Source organism: Dromiciops gliroides, chromosome 1 (assembly GCF_019393635.1).
Source record: "Dromiciops gliroides isolate mDroGli1 chromosome 1, mDroGli1.pri, whole genome shotgun sequence".
Lineage (NCBI taxonomy): Eukaryota > Metazoa > Chordata > Mammalia > Microbiotheria > Microbiotheriidae > Dromiciops > Dromiciops gliroides.
The window spans coordinates 619963733-619983827 of NC_057861.1; the positions used below are offsets into that span (position 1 = coordinate 619963733).

The 20095-nt window shown below is 40.5% G+C and overlaps 1 protein-coding gene across 2 annotated transcripts in view; it reads left to right on the forward strand.

The window, feature by feature from the left end:
• Nucleotides 1-16050, forward strand: part of PRKCB (protein kinase C beta) — a 674437-nt gene extending 658387 nt beyond the window's left edge. Inside the window, exon 17 of one of the 2 annotated variants that reach the window (XM_043975695.1) lies at nt 374-11532. In XM_043975695.1, coding sequence (XP_043831630.1) covers nt 374-532 — 159 coding nt within the window. In that variant the 3' untranslated portion in view covers nt 533-11532. Of the gene's footprint in view, nt 1-373; nt 11533-13793 lie in introns of those variants that run through there. The other variant, XM_043975696.1, reaches the window with a different exon arrangement.
• Nucleotides 16051-20095: the final 4045 nt, after the last annotated feature.

Sequence of the window (20095 nt, forward strand, 5' to 3'; positions counted from 1 at the left end):
GTAAGAAATTAAGCATGTCAGACAGAAGCTGCTATTAAAGTAACAAGTTTTCTTTCTAAAGTCCGGTTCACTGTTTCCAATGAGCTGGAACTGGGGGGCTACGCCACATGTCATTGGCCCTGCCATCTCATTCCTATTCCACAATCCCTGGCTGGGCTGCAAAATCATAAGAGCTACTCATGAGCTAACCCAACATGGCAGAAACCCAAAGTCATAAATATTTTGCTTTTGCTTTTCTTTTCTATCATGTCTGATCATTGAACTAATCTGGACAAAGAGTGAATGGGAAGAAAGTGAACCACACTCCAGTTTTGTTTTGTTTAATTTGCTTTGGTTTCCACCCACCACAAGTTCTTTTCTTCCCCTCTCATAGTGTGGGCGAAATGCCGAAAACTTCGACCGGTTTTTCACCCGCCATCCACCCGTCCTAACACCTCCTGACCAGGAAGTCATCAGGAACATTGACCAATCAGAATTCGAAGGATTTTCCTTTGTTAACTCTGAATTTTTAAAACCTGAAGTCAAGAGCTAAGTAGCTGTGTAGATCTCCGTCCTTCATTTCCATCATGCAATCCCAACAGCTGTCTTGGTGACCTTTTTCATTGCAAAGTTGCATTTGTGATTTTTTTTTTTTGTAGTTGAACTGGAGTGACCATATTTCAAAGCCACAAGTGTCTTCAAGTAGTTGAGTATCACTAACGTCTGGGGTCATGCAGATGTGGTGAATAAAATGCCACAGCACATAAATGCACACTATCAAGTTGTGCTCAGAGTTGATTCTACCCATATGTTAGCTAACCAGACCTGGTTAAAAGAAAGGAATCTTATCTTTCCTTTCATCTCTCTTGTTCTCCCCCATCATTTTTATTGATCCTCAGAGCTAGCTAAGGATCTAGTTGACCATTGGGTAAGATATCTAATCCAACAATCTGAGACCACTTTGGTAGACTAGCCATCTTCTTGTTCTAGCAGGAAAGACTGGAAGATTTAGCACTAAATTTGTCACAGGATCCAGAACAGAGTAACCTAATATTTGAAAATTTCTCCTTTTTTCCCAAAGAAATGAAGGGTGCATTTATCCTTCCTGGTCAAAAGAAAATAATAAAATTTTAAAGTAAAGCCAGAAAAGGAACCATATTCCTTTTTTTATCTACAAACTAAGATTACACATTCTCCTTTAAGGCTATGCTTTTTTATTTCTATGGTAGAACTGAGGGAAGAATCAACTCTAAACAGGCATTTGATCCAGGTTGTCATTCTCTAGCCCTTCCTCTGCCATATAGGCAACTAGTTTATAAGAACCAGCGATGGGAATCCTGCTGCTGGTAATCTGATCTGGCTGCTTGCTATGTTACTGTCATGGCCATATTACAATGCAGTACTCAGCCTAAATGCTTTTGCTTCCAACTAGCACATATTCACCACCATCTCTAAACTACTTGAAAAAGGCACTTTGGAACACTCTCTTGAAAGCTCATGGTCACTCTAGTTAGCTCCCTACATAACATGGTTTTGCATTACATTCCAAACTTGATTTTCTTGGGGGTGGGGGTGGGGTGGGGAGTGGGGTTCAATTGTCATCCAAATGCCAAAACAGTTATTCACTTTGTTATGCGTGCTTCAAATATGTGTCCAAAATGTTAACAAAAATGAACTGCTATGATTTTAAAAAAGAAGAGCCGTGTGAAACCTAACCACACCTGTTTTAAAAAAAAAGTGTCAGAATGGATATTCATGCAGATACTTGCCTTTGGATATAGGATTTGTCTGGATTTGTTTCTGCCGTTGGGAAGATAATTAAGAGCTTTGGGAAGGACAAGTCTCTTGAAACAGTCTTATTATTTTTCCTTTTATGATGTTTTGTGAGATGTTTGTGGAAGTGTCAGTTTGTATTGGTATGCTTAATATATGTAATGTGCCAATTTTTTTCCAGTATTGAGATATAATAAAAATGGAAAGAAAGCTAATCAAAAGATAACTGCTCTCTTTGATAAATGCTGACTTGTGCTATAGTTTGGGGCCTTCTGATGCCATGTACCAGCAGAGAGTCAGATGAGATAGAAAGGTGCAGGGTCATCTAACATTCATTGGGAGGGGAAGAAATTTGGACACTGACCATGGAACCCTGAAGCCCAAACCAGAACACAGTAAGTCACCACAGGAGAATCAGTTAGGAGTTAAAGTGACCAAACTTAGGAGTCCAACAAAGACCTAAATTCCCTCGAAATTAAGTTCTTCCTTTTCTTATAAAAAGTATAATGACCCTGAGGCTCGAATTTCTCCTGAGGCCTGGCTCTGCCATGCCATTACCTATGTGACACTGAACAAGTGACTTAACCTCACTGAGTCTCAGTTTCCCTAAATGTAAAAAGACAAGGGAAATTCTACATGCCTTCATGGAGCTGTTGTGAAGATCACATGAGAGAAACAGATATAAAAGTTTTGTAAACCATACAATGTGTTACATAAATACCATGATTCAAACATTTCTTCTTCTTCATCATCAACACCATCCCCAGCCATTTAACTTCTTAGGGCTTTAGGCAACTAAAACTGTACACTGCAGAGAAAGTGTTGACATACATTGGTAAAAGGTGTTTACTCATCAGAGAGTTCTCTTTACCTGTGAAAGCACAGGTCCAATCTCTATCACTATGCCAGTGTCAAGCAGTGTCAAAGGTCAGACAAAATAGCCTGTAGAAGTTTAAGGATAGATTTTTCAGGTCTAGTCAGCCCTTGATTAGGGGGCTGGCTCTGGCCTTGTGGTCTAAGGTAAAGTTGAAAGAGTGAAATAAAAAGCTTACAAAAAGAAAAATAGTCATTAGTCACCAATATTCCCACTCTTTTCCTAGATCTATGACCTTTGACAGCATGTTCCTTATGGTAATTAGAGGACTAGGGACCAGAGTCCCTAATTCCCTAACTTCATCCCCTACTCCTCACTTCTTTCCCCAACTTTTCTCAAGTTTCCTTGGTGTCTAACTCCAGTTTTCTTAGCATTTCCTTTCAATTACAAGATATATTTGGGGGTGATAAGAGAGCTTTCCTTGTGCCCCACCCCTCTTGCCCCAGTAGAGACAATTTCTCCTGAATGACCCAACAACCCAACTTATGCTCAAAGAGCAGATACTGGCTACCTGGGGTTGGGATAACAGCTGGAGGTAAAACTCAGGAAGTCCTCTAACAGAAATGTTTCTATTCCACGGCCAAATCAAGCAAAAGACAAGTCAGCCAAGCCCTTTGTGTTCCTTCCCAATACTCTTCTGCCCTGTATCACTTCTCTTTTAGCTCTTTTCCACAGGCTCTTGATTTTCTCATCTAATCCTTTGTATGTGGATTTCTCTTTCTCATTCCACCCTTTATTGCTTCACCTTTTTCCTGCCCTATTTTCCATCCTCTTCTGCTTGACCCCTGTCCTCTCTTCTTGGTTTTCTTTCTCATTCCCTTGGGCTTATCCTATCACAGTCTACTCTAGCTTTTCCTCCTCAGAATCAGAGAGTATAGAATGTCAGAGTTGGAAGGGACCTTAGAGTATAACAACAACTAATAATTTCAATTGCCACTTTCATTTCTCAGTTTTCAAAACACTTTGAAAGAGATAACCTCGTTTGAGCTTCACAACAAGCCCATGAGTTAGGTAGCATAATATTATTAAACCCATTTTACAGATGATAAAAAAGGCTCAGAGGGGTAAAGGTACATTCCTAAGGTCACACAGCTAGTAAATCAAAGAACCTAGATTTGAACCTAAGTCTTTTGACTCCATTTCCAGTCTGCTTTTCAAAACTGCTTGAAGGTTGTAACTGGAATTATACAGATGGATGCAAAGACACCAGAATATTAGAGTAGGAACAGATTTTAGATCATGAAACATAAAATTAGGACTAGAAAGGATTTTGAGGATCAATTGAGATCCAGTGGAGAAAGTGAGTGACTTGTCCAAGGTCACCAAACTAGTCAGTGGTAGAGCGAGGACTAGGATTCAGATTTTGTGACTCCCAAGTTCAGTGCTCTTCCCACAGCCCAGCCTCCTTACCTCTGGCCCATGGTTGATCAGGCACCAGCCACCAATCTCCAATTGAACCAGGGCCCTGGAGGAGGTGCTGAGCTATGCCCCATCCAAATGCTCCCTAAGACAGGGAGTATGTGGGGAGGGGATGCTACTGTAACTTGTTGGAAAGAGTAGAATCGCAGAATTTTAGAGATGAAAGTGATCCCTATAAAGCAGCCAGCCCATACCTTTAATTTTGTATATGAAGTAAAGGCAAGCAGAGATGGTGACTCACCTGTGGTCCCATGGCTAGGGGCAGAGTCACAACTTGAAGTCAATTCTCCTTATCTGGGCCAGTAAAAAGAACCAGATGGGCTTTTCTCTCTTCTCTTCAGAAGCTCTGAATGATGAGGCCAAAGTAGATCCAAGAAAAGCATTCCCTGATCTCCACTCTGTACATTGGGAAGAATGAAGGAGACAGGATTGAAAAACCTCCACTGCCCAAACTGGGAGTAATTCTCATGAGGTTTGGAAGAGTTCCTGTGGGTGCACACTCTTACTGCCACCTCCCCAACTAGTAAAATAAGTGTGGGGTTTTTTTCCTTTGATGAATGAAAGGACCCAAAAGTTATTGGAGAGGAATGTTTGTTCACTGGGGATGGATAACAACACTCCCAAATGACCTCCCTGCCATCCCCCGTGGCTCTCAGCTTGGATCTCCTTGGAGTCCTGGCATCTTTTAGAATCAGTCAATCACCATTTATTTGGCATCTACTCTATATGTCAGACATTGAACTAGGTACTGAGGATAAAAAGAGGACAATGAAATCATTCCTACCCTCAAGGAGCTTAAATTCCACCAAGATCCAGAGCTTCCAAAAGATCATCAAAGGCATTTAGAAAACCTGACCAACAGCACTGAGGTAAGATTTCTTATCCTTAAAGGGAAAAAATGTTCCAGAATTCTGTTCATCTCCTATAAGCCAGAAATCTATTCTTCTGCCCTTTCTCTTCCCATCATTCTATACCATGGGATTTCCTTCTCTGCTATCACTGCCTACAATCCAAGCAATGGAAAAAATAAAGTTATAGCTGAGAGCGGTAGAATATTAGAACTAGAAGGAAACTTAGGAACCAATGAGACCCCAAAACTCATTTTACAGATAAAGGGAGGCTCAAAGAGAAGTAACTTTCATAAAGTTTCAAAAGGAGTTAGTGGCTCTTCCTCTGTGAAAAAGGAAAACAATCCTCGATAGCAGAAACTGCTTTTCCATTTAGGAAGGACCAGTGGCCTTGGTCTTTAATTCATTTAGACTCACAAAATGTGAGATGTCTATTCTAGACATAACATAGAATGTTAGCTCTAGAAAAAACCCCAGAAGTCAACTAGTACAAAAATGAGGTTCAGAAATGAGAGGTGATTTGCTAGTCAATAAGACTGCCACGACTACCTTGGTCTCCTGACTTTCATTCCATTGTTTTGCCCCTTACACTACAAAACACACAAAACAGAATTTCTTATTTAGCCCTGGGCCACATCCACCAGCTGACAGGCTACTTGAGTTCTTAGAATCTTCACCTGGCTGTTCATTCTAATTAGACTATTTGAACTGTTAGTTCCTTTGACAGTTCTGATTTCAGAGTGGCCATCTGGTAAACACAGGCATTTTTTTCTGGCAAAGATGATTGCCATTAATTCATATGAAATGTGTAACAAAGGACCAATTTGACCCTTGCAAATGTCAGATGTAAGACTATCTCATGGACAGTGTTGGGAGAAAAAATATTTCTTTCAACATCATATTTCAGATTCAACCTGTTCCTTACTGAGTTTAACCTGTACCTTAATTATTTCATTCTTAGAAATATCAATGTAGACCCTAATTCTTCTCTATGGTAGTTTCCTTTCTTCCTCAGAATACTCTATCACTGAACTTCCTAGTCTTTCTAGTAGTACTGTTGTCAGAGGGGCCAATGAAGAACTTTAAAGGGAAAAAATAAGGGAACTTAATAGGAATTGTATTCCAGGGATCCAGGTTTGATAAGGGTAAGCCAACTTCCTGGTCATGAGCCTTTCCTATTGAGCTAGGCTATTCCCTGGATGACAAGCATCTGAAATTTACAGACACATAGTCTAAGCCCTAACTAAAGCTGAAAGACTCTCTAAGGTCCTGGAAAATTGACTGAGTTATGCCCTTTCCAAATAGTCCCCAGAGCATAAGATTATTGACTTGATTTTGAGGAAGAGTTGGGAATACCTCCCAGTCTTTGACCTCTATTGAATGTGGTTTCAAGAACCCATGGTCACCTCCTTGCCAATGAAGCATCAAAGGGTGTATGACTTTAACAAAAGATTAAGGATTCATACCAGGCAAATATCTTCTCTTCACATTAATATCCCTAAATACATGGGGAAATAAATGGGAATCTCAGAATTCAAAGGGACCTCAGAGACCATCTAGTTTAAGCTATACCTGAATCAGGACCTTCACCATAACATTCCAACCAGGGGTTGAGAGTGAGATTTTCCCTACCCTATATATATATATATATAAAATTTACTTCTCTACAGATAGAGATGCTTTAAAGGCTTGAATCAGTCTTTCGTCTCATACAGGATAGACTATAAATGCTCTCATATAGAATAGACTGTAACTGTTTTGTCTTTTCATACATTAAGCATTCTCCTTAAACCTTTAAAAGTCTGTGGTTAGGATGGAATAATCAGGGAAAAGGTCAGAGCTCCCAAAATAGCTACTCTAGAGTAGCTCTGGACCAATAAGTACTGGTAGAATAAGTAATAAAAGCAAGACCTTGATGACAACCCTCAAAGTTGACCAAATGACTTAAAAGCGGCAGAATTGTGTAATAGCTAGGCCCAAGATGGCTGCCTCTAAAGTTTTTGATGAGTTTTCTACTGCCGAAGTGTGAAAGTCATGAGCTATGTAACCCAGCAACATTGATGTGGAGAACCAATAGATGAGAAGACAATGCTATATAATTACTTATCGCAGAAATAACTAATAGCATTTTTACTGCTTTAATCTTGGGGACTCTATGGGTATAAGTATCCCTCTTCCCTGTGGCTTGAGGTCTTTCAGGCCGTAGACCTGCCTGAGACCAGCTTTATTGTGTGATAGGCCCTCTCTCAATAAACCTATTTTCTATGGCTTGGAGACTTTGGTTTTTCTTCATCTAACCCTGTGACTTAGAAATTTTCTCAACTGGGTCATGCAGCCACTTTTCAAAGGCAGCCAGTGAGGTGGAATCCACTGTGACTTGAAGTTAGTCTTTTCTACTTTGGGGTAACCATAATTGTGAAATTCTCCCTAAGCTTAATTTACTCATTTTCAGCCTCTACATACTGTTTCCTGTTCTGTCCTCTAAGACCAAACAGAAAGAGTCTAATCCCTCATCCATGTGACTAAACATTCAAATACAAATTTCCTGCCTTTAATTCTTCAGTCTGAATATTCCTAATTCCTTCAACATCCTTTAACAGGTGTGATCTCAAGACATTTCACCACCCTCATACTCTTCTCTGGATGCTCTCCAGTTTATCAATTCCTGAAATGAGCCAACCAGACCGAAAGCAATATTCTAGGTGTGATCTGACCAGGGAAGAAAGCAGGACAACTGTCATTTCTAACACTATATCAGTCTCAAAAACTAAATGTGCATTAGCTTTCTTGATTGTGTATTAGGCTGGTGACTCATAATGAGCTCACAGGCCTGTAAAACTTCCATATCTTCTTTTAGAAATAGCCAGATCTCCCACATCTTACACTTGTGAAGTTAATAATGACCCCCAAATGTCAACATTTACATTTGTCCTTATTAGCTAGAATCACATTATCTTTGTTCCAATGAAATATCTGGTCCATAGCTTTATGGATCCTGTCTCTGTCATCCTTGATGTTAAGTATGCCTCCCAGATTTTAGATGACACACATCTAAAAATTTGATAAGCATGTGTAATTTACACTCTTAACCAAGTCATTGATTTTTTTTATTCAAAAAGTACATGGTCAATCACAGATTTCTTATTCAATACACTGGAAACCTTCTTCCAAGTTGACATTAAATCACTGACTCATTGGGCCTACACTGAAAACCTCCTTCCAAATTGACATTAAATTACTGAGTCTTTGGGTCTACACTGGAGACCTCCTTCCAAACTGACATTAAACCACTGACTCTGGGTCTGCTCATTTAACAGGTTACAAATTCTCCCACCTGTGTCCATCTAGACCACCTCGCTTCCCTTGTTTTACAATAATAGTATGAGGTTTTTGTTCAATGCTCTGCTAAAAATCTAGGTAAACCATATCTACAACAGTGCCCTGTTCTACAGAGCTTCTAGTAGGTCTGTCCAAAATAAATAAATAAATAAATAAGGTAAGTTTGACATGACCTACTCCTAATGAAGTCATCCTGGAGGCTACTTTTTCTAAATGTTCACTAATTATCCCTTTTTAATAGTATGCTCTAGCATTTTCCCAAGCATACAAGTCAATTTCCCTGGCTTATTTTCAGGTACCATTCTATTTCCCCTCATTAAAGAAAAATATTGCCCTTCTCCAACCCTGCAGCATTCCTCCCATCCTCACATTCTCCCACTCTCCCAAATCTTCCAGGTTATCTTGGACAACAATTCCCTATTAACCATTTTTTGTTTTTTTCTTTTTCAGGCCAAATATCATTCTCCTTGGGGGAGGGGGCAGAAATAAAAGTCAAGCAACGCCATACTCTGACATCTTTCATCATTCACCCTAAGCAGTGGCTCTATCCCTTCTCTGATCCTACTCTTTCCCCAAATATAGCCAAAAGATCCCTTTTGTTGGCCTTAACTTTCTTCACCAGCTTCAGCTCATTCTGAGCTTTAGCGCACTTGTCAAGATTTTTACAGGACCACATCACATTTGGTATTCATTCTCTGTTACCTGCCTGCCTTTGCTTCTATCTTCTGCATGTCTTTTTTTTTTTTTTTTACTGGTTGATGAGTCCATCTTAGACAGCTTTTCCTATTCTTTCCCATCGGAATGATTTCTTCAAAACTTCATCCTTAAGAGCCTTCCCTAGCTCTTAGGTGGACTTCCCCTATACATTTCCCCCATAGGACCCTTCCTCAGAGTCCTTTGAAATCTGCTTTCAAAATCTTGGATGTATAACTAACTGTCCCTGGCTTTCCTCTCCTCTAGCACAAATTCTGAGACAGGACTGTATGTTACCCACAAGGTTCCCATCTATTCTAAACCAGCAACCATTTTCTCCTTGCTATAAGAATCAGATCCAGAATAGAGTTCCCCTCATTTATTCCTCTATCTCTTGAAGGATAAAATCATCATTAAGCACATATAAGGAATTACTGAAAGCGCTGCCTAACATAGAGTAATAAGTTTAGTAAATGTCCGGATAATTGTAGTATGCCCCCCCCCAAAACCAATACTATTATATAATTTCTCTGTGTCAGGCTTGTGATGCTTCCTAACTCTTATTTTCTCACTTATAGAATCACAGAATTTTAGAATGGGAAGGAATCTCAAGAGCTTTCCAGGCTAACCCATACACAAAAGGAATCTCCAACAGAATATACCCAACGAGTGTTTATCCAACCCTTCCTTAAAGACTTCCAAAGACAAGGGACCCACCACTTCTCAAGGCCACTTATTCTACCTTTGAATAGTTCTAATTATTAGGGAATTTTTCCTTACACTAAACCTAAATTTTCTTTTTGCAGTTTCTACCCATTATTGCTGGTTGTGCCCTCTGGGACCAAGTAGAATATTCTTATCCAGGTTTCTATTGTTTTCTCCATCACTTTTCCCTAAAGGCTTCCCACCATGTTTCACCCACTCAGGATTGTGGATAGTGCTTATATGAATATACCTTTTTATCTTACTAGGCTGTTCTGCTACCATCTCCTTTCTTTTCATTCTGTACCTTGCTAGCATCTCTGGTTCTAGTCTCTGGTCACATCCTATCAAAAGTCTCAGTGATAGCTATAAAGTAAAATTTGTCTCCCTGTATTAGGATATCCAGTAGTCTTCATTTATCACCCATAATTCATACATCTATGTATGGAGCTCTATGACTGTGGACTTTATCATTGGATCTTTTTTTTTTAAGTGTCTCCTGTGAATAAGGAAACCAAAGCTCCAAAAGATTAAGCAATTGATTTGTCTTATGGCCTCACTGTCCCTTAGTGTCTTCTAAGAACAGCTTCCCGAATTTATTCAGGAAGAAATATGTCTACTTTCTTTTGTTTTAGAAAGAAGAGAAAATAATTAAAAACTGGCAGACTTTCCTTTGGACAAATGGAAATCCTGATTCTATGAAATGAGCCAGAGCTCTGAGCATTAAAGAACTATGGAGATCATACAGCTAGAAGGGCAAGAACAACCTCTTATGGAGATGCTCACCTCACATGGCCACTTCCTTAAACCCTAGGAGGTGAAAGCTGAGATTTAGGATCATTGAGCCCTTTGTTTTACAACAGAGAATCAGAGAGCAACTGTGCCTTCCCCGAGATTACACACAGGGTTGAAATGGCAGAGCCAATGCTTAAAAGATCTTCTGATCTTTAAACCAATGTCCTTTCTACTATGTTACACTGCCTTCTAAGAAAACAGTTAGATGGAGGGAGCAGAGAATTGAAAGAGAGCATCTTAAAATAATAGAAAGAACACTGAGTTCAAAGTCAGTAGTCTAGATTATGTGACCTTAGACAACTCACTTAACATATTAGGGCCATGATTTCTTCCTCTTCAGAATGGACAGGATTATTTCTAAGATTCCTTCCAACTTTCAGACACGTAATGAATTTTTTCAAGAAGGGAAAGTTAGTGAATGGAGGACCAAAAATAGCATGAATGAGTTCAGAGACCATTGAAGACCATAAAAGACCTTTTCATAGGCCAAACTCCCTTGTGGTCCTTCTGGCTAAAAGGGCTTGTTCTGAGCTGAGAGAAACACTACTTTGCTCCCACAAAAATTGTGTCCTATTAGGAACATGCATTAAAGACATGGGTACCATGAATACTGGCCAATAAGATGACAAACCTGAATTACTAAAGAAAAGTTACTAAAGAAAAGAATTTAAACTCTAGGAAAATCCTAGCCTTGACCCACTGCTTATGAGAGGTATCATTATATCTGGGTCAAGGCTAAGGGCTCACAGTATGGCACTATGTCATATGAGATAACTTGAAATGGGTCCTCTTGAACATCTCAGTGCCATTCATATAGACTCCTTAGTCTCAAAATTAGAGAGTAACTTATGGGTTCTCAAAGAGAACAGCCTCTACCTGCACCATGAATCCCCTCTAAAACAACTCAAGTGGTCATTCAGTTTCTGATTTACCATTCACTTCCTTGAGCGAGATCTAACTATCATCAGACAACCCTAATAATCAGAAGATTAATGAGGCAGCTAGGTGGCACAGTGGAAAGAGCACCAGGCCTGGAATTAGGAGGACCTAAGTTTGAATTTAACCTTTGATGCTTACTAGCTGTGTGACCCTGGGCAAGTCACTTAACCATGAATGCTGAAGGAAGGAAGGAAGGAACGAAGGGAGGAAAGAAGGGAGAGAGAGAGCGAGAGAGCGAGAGAGCGAGAGAGCGAGAGAGCGAGAGAGCGAGAGAGAGAGAGAGAGAGAGAGAGAGAGAGAGAGAAAGAGAGGGAGGGAGGAAGAGGGAGGGAGAGGCAGAGAGAGGAAGCTATTCCTTATACTGAGCCAAAATATATCTCCCTACAATTTCCTTGCCTTGGTTCTAGCTCAGTCCTTTGGGATCTTGCAGGATAAGTCTAATAATCATTGGGAGTTGGTGTCCTATACTAACTAAACAGCAGTAAGGAAGGAAGGGTCTCACAGTCACAGTCCAAGCCCCAGTCTCACAATGTGATGCCACATGGGGTGGAATAAGCTAGTGGAGCAGTAATTGTTAAACTACTCAGCAGTCCCAACCCTCAGCCACATTTTCATGATGTAACTCCAGGCCTTTACCTGAACAGCCCCCTCTAACTCCACCCACCCTGTGACTGTAGACAATCATCCTTCCCAGCCCATTTGCTTCACAGCTATTTGCTCATCTGATCTCACAATGCGATCCTTGAGCCTTGGGAGTATACCAAGTTCAAGGTATGGGAGGGGTGGGGAAAGGAGAGCAGGAGGAAGACCACATGGTCAATGGATAGAAAAAGTCTGAAAAGAACAGAGGGCCATACTCAGCAGAAAAACTGTAAATTGTTAGATGCCACCAAGTTAGGTCACCCTCAAGTCCTTATTTCAAGACAGGATTCTGTTAGAGGCCAAACTTCTAACAAGAAATTGAATTGCCTTATTCCTCCATTCTGAACAATTCTGAGAATACCTTGCCTCACTGATCAGACACCAGCCCAGACTACATGGCTTGAAACTCTCTTCTCAGTAGCATCAATGAAACTCAGCTTCCTGACCCAAAAAAGGGCCTGCCACTATTGCTCTCCCACCATACTGGCTCCTAGCCAGAGGAGTTGAGTGACCAGGCCATAATTAGATATTTGGAGTCTAGAACAAGCCTGCATGTCAGAGTCAACATAATTCTTGAAATCTTGTCTCATCTCATTCATTAACTCCACTAGCTGACTTTACACAAGTCATTTCACTTCTCATCCTCAGTTTCCTCATCTATCAAATAAAGATGGTAATAAGCAATCTACCATCCTCATTGGGTTGTCCTGAGAAGGAAAACAGACACTAGTGTGAAAGGACTTTGGGAAAATTAAAAGCTCCACACAGGTGCTAGGGGCTTTAACTCCCACCAAGATACTCTCTGGTACAACTCAGGGGGCCAACTATAGCTCTTTGTTAACTGACTGAATTTTAATGACTCTGAGGAGACTATCAACCTAATTAAAATAATAACATCAGCTCAGTGATTGTTTTTGTTTAAGGGCCAATTTTGGAGAGATCCTATTTGGTAAAGGTTACACATCTGTAGCTTATTTCCATTTGGGGCTTTTGTTACTACTAATGTGAGTGCTATTATCTAGTCCTGAATGCCCTTGGAGAAAATCTCCTGCTTTGGGCCCTCCCTATAGCTGTCAGCTACAGCTCAGCTTGGGCATCACTTGGTTTCCCATGTGGTCACTTGGACAAGCCTCAGTAAAAAAGAAAACTGTGGCACTAAAGCAGAAAGCAGAGAGGAATCCTCTGATGATTCATATCCAGCCTCCTGAATGGCCGAATACAGGGGTACCAAGAACTCTTTTCTGGGCACTCGGGGCAGTAATCAACTGGCTTTTTTCCAGGGAGAGCTGACCCACAATTATTTCCAATAATTGTTTTGCATATTAAAAAAAATGTAGTGGTTAAAAATAATTCCACTGGAAGGACAAAGCACACAGGTGTGTGAGTGTGTATATGTGTGTATATGTGTGTGTTTGTGTCTTTCTGTCTCTGTGTGGACAACTATATGAAAATAAAAAGAATATTTACATCATAATCTTTTATAATCCAAGAAGACTGCATCGTGTCAAGGCATCTGTTACAGAACAGTTTTTGTTTGTGGTTTGTTCGTTTGTTTATTATTTTGCAAACTTCCAATCAAGTTTGCTTGGGTGTCTTGTATTGAAGTGAATACTGAATGTTTAATGGAAATTCCAGTGCTATGCTGCCGTGTCCGGTCCCACTTTCAAAAACACTGATGCCTCCTGATGTTGCATCCAAGAAGGTGTCAGAATCTCGGTGATGGGGCATTTCTCTGTCTTGTTTCTTTCCCTTCTCATTCTGTGTTAATGTGTCTGCTTTCCGTTTGACAGAGGGACAAGCGTGATACGTCCAACTTCGATAAAGAGTTCACCAGACAGCCTGTGGAACTCACTCCCACTGATAAACTCTTCATCATGAACTTGGACCAAAATGAGTTTGCTGGATTCTCCTACACTAACCCAGAATTTGTTATTAATGTGTAGATGAGATGTGTAACCCTTCTGTCATGCCTGAGGTCAGTGACTTCAGACCAAGCTGTAAATAGAAATTCTAGTCTTCCAGGATTTGTGGTGCATATGCCACCATTCACCATGTGGAGAGATTGTTTTCTGGGGCCTATCTTTGTATGTGTATCTTGCCAGTTTGTTTTCTACATTTGAAAATGTTTCATTTGGAGTAAAATGCATTAACCTAATAGCAAGAGGTCTGACTTTTCCAACCTCTAATCCAACCTTAGTTATGCATTGAACAAGCAAAAAAAGATATTCCAACTCCTGTGTCTGGTCCCAAAAATGCTTCCATCTTTGTAATTTTTAAAATCAGAAGCTGACATTCTGGTCAAGTTTTTACAGTTATTCCACAGTGGGTTTTTGTTTTTTTCCTTCGAATGCTAAGCATGGTCGGTATTTTTAAGAGTTATGAGTAAGCTTTGCTGTTACTGTGAACTTAGTGTCTCTTAGAGGAACCTTTTGTTCAAGAAGTTGAGATGATTAAATCTGATTAATGTATTGAAGATGTACGCTTTACCCATTCCTATTTTTAAGTGCATTGTATATAGTATAACAGGCTTGATGAAGCTAATGTCTTCCTCCTTCGCTCATAGGAAATGTATCCACTTGGCCATTCATTCACTGTTTTTCATGTTTATTAATGACTCAGGCAAAAAAAAAAAAGTCTACGCAGCACTAAATAAGCAAAAGAGAAAGCCAACTTCATAAAGTTGGAATGGCTCCTGGGGAATCGCTATCTTTGAGTTGACTGAATAGGATATTTCTATTAAAAGGGTACTTCTTTCTGCAGTCACCCCATGGAGGAAGGCATGGGAGAGAGGGACGGCCCAGACCCTAGAGCTGTGTGAGGGCTTCCTTACTCTGTAAAAGGTATATGTCTATCTTCCTCTCTCCAAAGACATGTTTGCCCATTAAACTCAGCAGAGAACAGTAAAGTAGTGGTTTCAAGAGGTCATTGGCAAGCTATGGAGCCTCTGCGCCATGAGAAAGTTCCTTTTCTCTATGCCTTATGTTCACCTCCTTTGTGAAATGATAGGTTTGGACTAGGTAAGTTATAAGGAGACTTGTGGCCCTGACACTCTCTGTTCTAACATTTCTTTTCTGACATTCTAGGACCTTATATTCTTTTTCTGACACATCTGATGAATGCTTTTCCTTTTGGCCCATCTCTGCCTTTCTCTGATGAGGCCTAAAAATCCCCATAAATCCTTATGTAGCATGCAAAAACAAAAGTAAGCAGGTTGGAGGCTTCTAGCTAGGGCCTACCTAGCCTCCATACATTTCTCAACAGTCTTCCAGCCCTGCTCAAAATCCAGTCCCACTGCTATTTGCTTCTGCTTTTCTTTCTATATTGTTTCCCCCTTTGATTTGGTTTGTGAAGACATGGTAATCCCAGGCTGGATGTACCATGCAAGAGGTCTCTGCTCCTGCCAAGGCTAGTAGGCAGTAGCAAAGAGCATTGCTGTCAGATCAAATGAATTGTGATGCTCTCCAAAGATGACTCACAGTCCTCCCCGCCCCCACCACTCACTCACCTCATGCCCAGTACAGCTCTTATCTTATGACTTAAGACCTGTGTCAAGATGTTTGCGGTTCCATCTACACACACACACACACACACACACACACACACACACACACACACACACACACACACACATGCACCCACCAGATTTTAGGGTTATCTTCCCAAAGACTTGGAAGTGTTGCCCATTATAATTTGTACCCATCAAGAACCAGAGAATGGAAGCTGGGGGAGGGGGGTTAGAAAATGTATATATTCTTCTTGCAAGCTATTATGAAAAAACAGATTGTCATTTTTATAAATGTCAATGTTTTCCCACTGGACACATCTTCTTTTGAAATGATATATTAAGGGAGCAAGCTGTAGCAATCCTGGCAACTGCTCTCCCCCACATCCCTCTGCCAGCCACAGCCACTTTTTCCATGGGCAGAAAAGATCTTTTTTGGCAAAAAATATTTCAACACACACATGCACACACACGCACGCACACACACACACACACACACACACACACACGCACACACACACCCCAAAACAAAAATCCACCGAATGTGTCAAAACAAAGTGAACAGAATAAAGAGCAGCTGGCCATGTAACCTTGGGACTAATTTTCTCTAGGACTCAATTTCCTCACCTAAAAAATGAGAGAGCCATTAAACAGTTTGTCTGGAATGGGGCAGATCATCATAAAGATATATAGAGGCCTGAGAAGGCCTAAGTCGGTTTGGATGTTTCTCCTTCCTCTCAGATGACAGATAGGGAGAAATAAAACTTGTCAATACCCTGAAAAAACAAACTTTTCCCTATTTGTCCTTCTGGCTTATGTCTGACATCATCCTCCCAGTCTCTTTTTACTGTCCCCTTGATAGAGCCATGTCAAACTGACAAAGGCCAAACTCTATCCAAAATGCTCTTTGAAGCCATAGGGCTCAGCTGAATTTTAGTTCAAGCTAGGTTGATTAAGGGAACCCCCTTCACCCACCCCTATCAGCATCTGCTCTACAACTTAACAGTCTTAGAAATTTGCGAATGAACAGAGAAAGTCAGAGCTGGAAGAGGCTCTCAAACAAGGACACAGGTGCTCAGCATTAGGAGGGACCTTAGAATATTGAGCATGGGATGTCAGAGCTGGGAAAAGCTATCTAGTTCAGCCATTTCCTTTCATAGAGGAGGAAACTCAGGCCTAAAGAAGGAAAATTATGTTACCAAGACTAAAACCCAGGTCTCCCAGTGCTGCTGAAGACTGAACTCTTGATTGGTCTCAATCAAAACCAATGCAATAAGTATTTATTAAGTGCTTGCTGTGTGCCAGGAACTGTGTAAGGACTGGAATATACAAAAACAAAATAGTCCCTGCCCTCAAGGAACGTGCAGTCTCCTGGGGGTGGGGGTGGGGAGAGGAAATAACATGTACTAAGAAAAGTAAATGCAAATTATATTCCTGGGAGATGGACCACCTTTGATCAATTACCGGGCCCAATTTCCCATGTGACGTAGAACAGTTAAACCAGGTCCACTTATTGGCTAGGACCTCCTATAGAGGTCCTAGTGTGGGCAGTCTTTGACGGATGAGATGAGAATGCTCTCAGGGAGTTTCCTAGGCTACTCCCTGAGCAGAGGTGACCAAGGCCTCAAGACCAATGTGATGAATAGATTCTAGGTCTGATGCATTTATTTCAAACAGGCCAGTAAGACTGCCCCCAAAGCATGTGAGGAAACAATCCCCAGAGAGGAAAGGAGACCTGATTAAGCCCTGGTAGTTTGTGCTGGCCAGTTTGGTTAACAATGGGGTTTCTTAACCTATGATTCTTGGGCTTGTAGCTTTAAAGATCTGTACATTTATTGTACTTTTACTTTTCCTAAGGACTAGTGAAGTTCTTTGAAAAAACTCAAAAACCAAACTCTGTCTCTCTAAGGGAAAAAGAAGGGAATATCTAAGCCAAACGAGACCAAGGTTGACAGTAGAGGAAGAAAGCTATATAAGGGCCTACTCCTACCCCCAGAGCTTTAGGCACCAACCAATAAAGAGTGCATGCAGAGTTGGAGAGTTTGAGCTCAATCCAGCCATTCTTCTTTCCTGCCTGGAGTCCTGCTTCTCCACACAAGTTCCAGAAAGCCCAAACACCATCCACTGCTGGCCTAGCCAAAGGAAGTGGCCCTAAGTAGGTTAGATTCCATGCACTGTGCCAAAATGGCTGTTCTTTGTGAAATGAACCTGAAAAGAGTCCAACCCCAGAGGAGGAGGAAGAGCCTGGCCTGGCTGTCTACATTGTCCCCCACAAGAGGCAGGGCTCTCAAGGGGCTTTTGGATTCCACATAGCATTGTTTCTGATCATGTTTCATGGGGAATGCAAAAATGCCATGATCCGCCTTTTCATTTTGTGTCTACTGTGACTTTTCATCTGCAAGTATTGATAATTTTGATACATTATCTTAAATCTAATGTGTTTGACTAAAGGAATTCTAAAGATTGCATCATAGATGGATATATAACCTCAGTTCTACTTGCTGCATGTATGAAAATAAATAAAAATCTATAATTTATAGAAAGCTAAGACTCTGTGTGGTATTTCTTGAGAACTTAAAAAATTTATTTAAGGAAGATAGTGGCCATGGACTGGCTAAGTCTTTTCTTTTCCAGGTCAGAGATTTGACTGTTCCCCACATGGCAAGAGAGAAGGGAAGACAATAGAAATAATTAAGTGCCTACTATGTGTCAGACAAAGTGCTGAGGACATTAAAAACATCTCATTTTATCCTGACAACAAACCTATGAAGTAACAATCTCAATTTTATAGTTAAGGAAACTGAGACAGACAGAGGTTGAGTGACTTTCCCAGTAGTCACACAGCTAATAAGTGACTGAAGCTGGAATTGAAGTCAGGTTTCCTTACTCCAGGCCCAGAGCCTTATCCACTGTGGTACTCAGGGTTTTAATCCCCATCACTATTTGATGGTGTCCATCTGGGCAAAGTCCAAGTCAGTTAGCCAGTTAACATTTATCAGCTCCCTTATTTGGGATGCTATATTTCTGTTAATGCAGCCTAAGAATGCATCAGATCTTTTGGCTGCTATGTCACAGTGAGGGTTCATATGAAGTCTACTCAGAGTCCCAGATCCAATTTCAAATGAACATAGCCACACATTTTTATCCCTGTACTAATTCAGTTGATTTCTTTGTGCTTAGGCACAAGACTTTTACATTTATCCCTATTAAACTGTCTTTTATTAGATCCTACTTATTCATTACAACCTGTCAAAAGTTTTTTTATGTTACAATTCTACTATCCCATGTATCAGCTATGCCTGTTAACTTTCTGTTACGTATACATTTGATAAGAGTGTCATTAATGTCTTCATTCATAACATTGATGAAAATGGTGAAATGAACTAACTAAAAGATAGAATCCTGTGACATCCCACAAGAGACCTCCTCACAAATTGACATTAACCCACTGGTTATCATTCCTTGGGTCTGGTCATTCAAACATTCCAGTCCCCACCTAAACTGTGCTATCATTTAATCCACATCTCTCTATTTTCTCTATGACCACTGGCAAATACACAGCCAAAATTTAGGCATACTACAGCCTTGTTTTTACCCTAAACTACCACTCAAACAATCCTATTAAAAAGGGAACCAAGGCTAATCTGGAATTATTTATTCTTAATAAACCCATTCCTGCCCTTTCTGACTACTGTCTCCTTAGTTCTCATTTCTTCCATGGGCTCTTTGCTTCCAAGGTCCTTTCCAACTCTAAATCTATGATCCTTAGAACCTGGATCCTGGCTTCTATGAGTATTTTTAACACCTTCCCAGTGACGGAGAACTGGCTTCACTTCCATCATTCCTAAAACTTCCTTGTTGTTGTTGTTGTTGCTGAGTCATTTCACTCATGTCTGACTCTTCGTGGCCCTATTTGGGGTTTTCTTGGCAGAGATACTGGAGTGGTTTGCCATTTCCTTCTTCAGCTCATTTTACAGTTGAGAAAAATGAGGCAAACAGGGTCACACAGCTAGTGTTTAAGGCTGAATTTGAACTCACAAAGATGACCCCAGCCCTAGCACTCTATCTATTGTGATGCCTAGCTGCCCTTGCCTTAATAAAATTAGGGGACAGAACTAAATGGCCTCTGAGATGCCTTCCAGCTCCAACATTCCATATTCATTGAATTGATTCCTCTAAGTTCTAATATTCTGTATTCTAAGGTCAATTCCAGCTCCAACGTTCTAAGTGGAGGCAGCATGGTCTAACGGAAATGGTTTTGGCTTTGGAGCTAAAAGATTTGGGTTCGAATCCCTATTCTGCTGCTTATTGCCCAGGTGAACTTAACATGATATGAACTCAACATGAGATAACAACAAATATTCAAAGACCTTCAAATATTCAAAGACCATGATTATATGTCCTCTAGACTCAGCTTTAACAGATTTGACATGAATTGAGTCCTCTCATCATCTCTGGTGACTCTCCTTAGGATATACTCAGAATATGGTTTATCAGTATACTTCCCAGAACCAGACACAATACACCAGATTTGGTCTGATCAATGGAATTAGCAGCTTCCTTGTTCAGAATGCTACATTTCTGCATAGG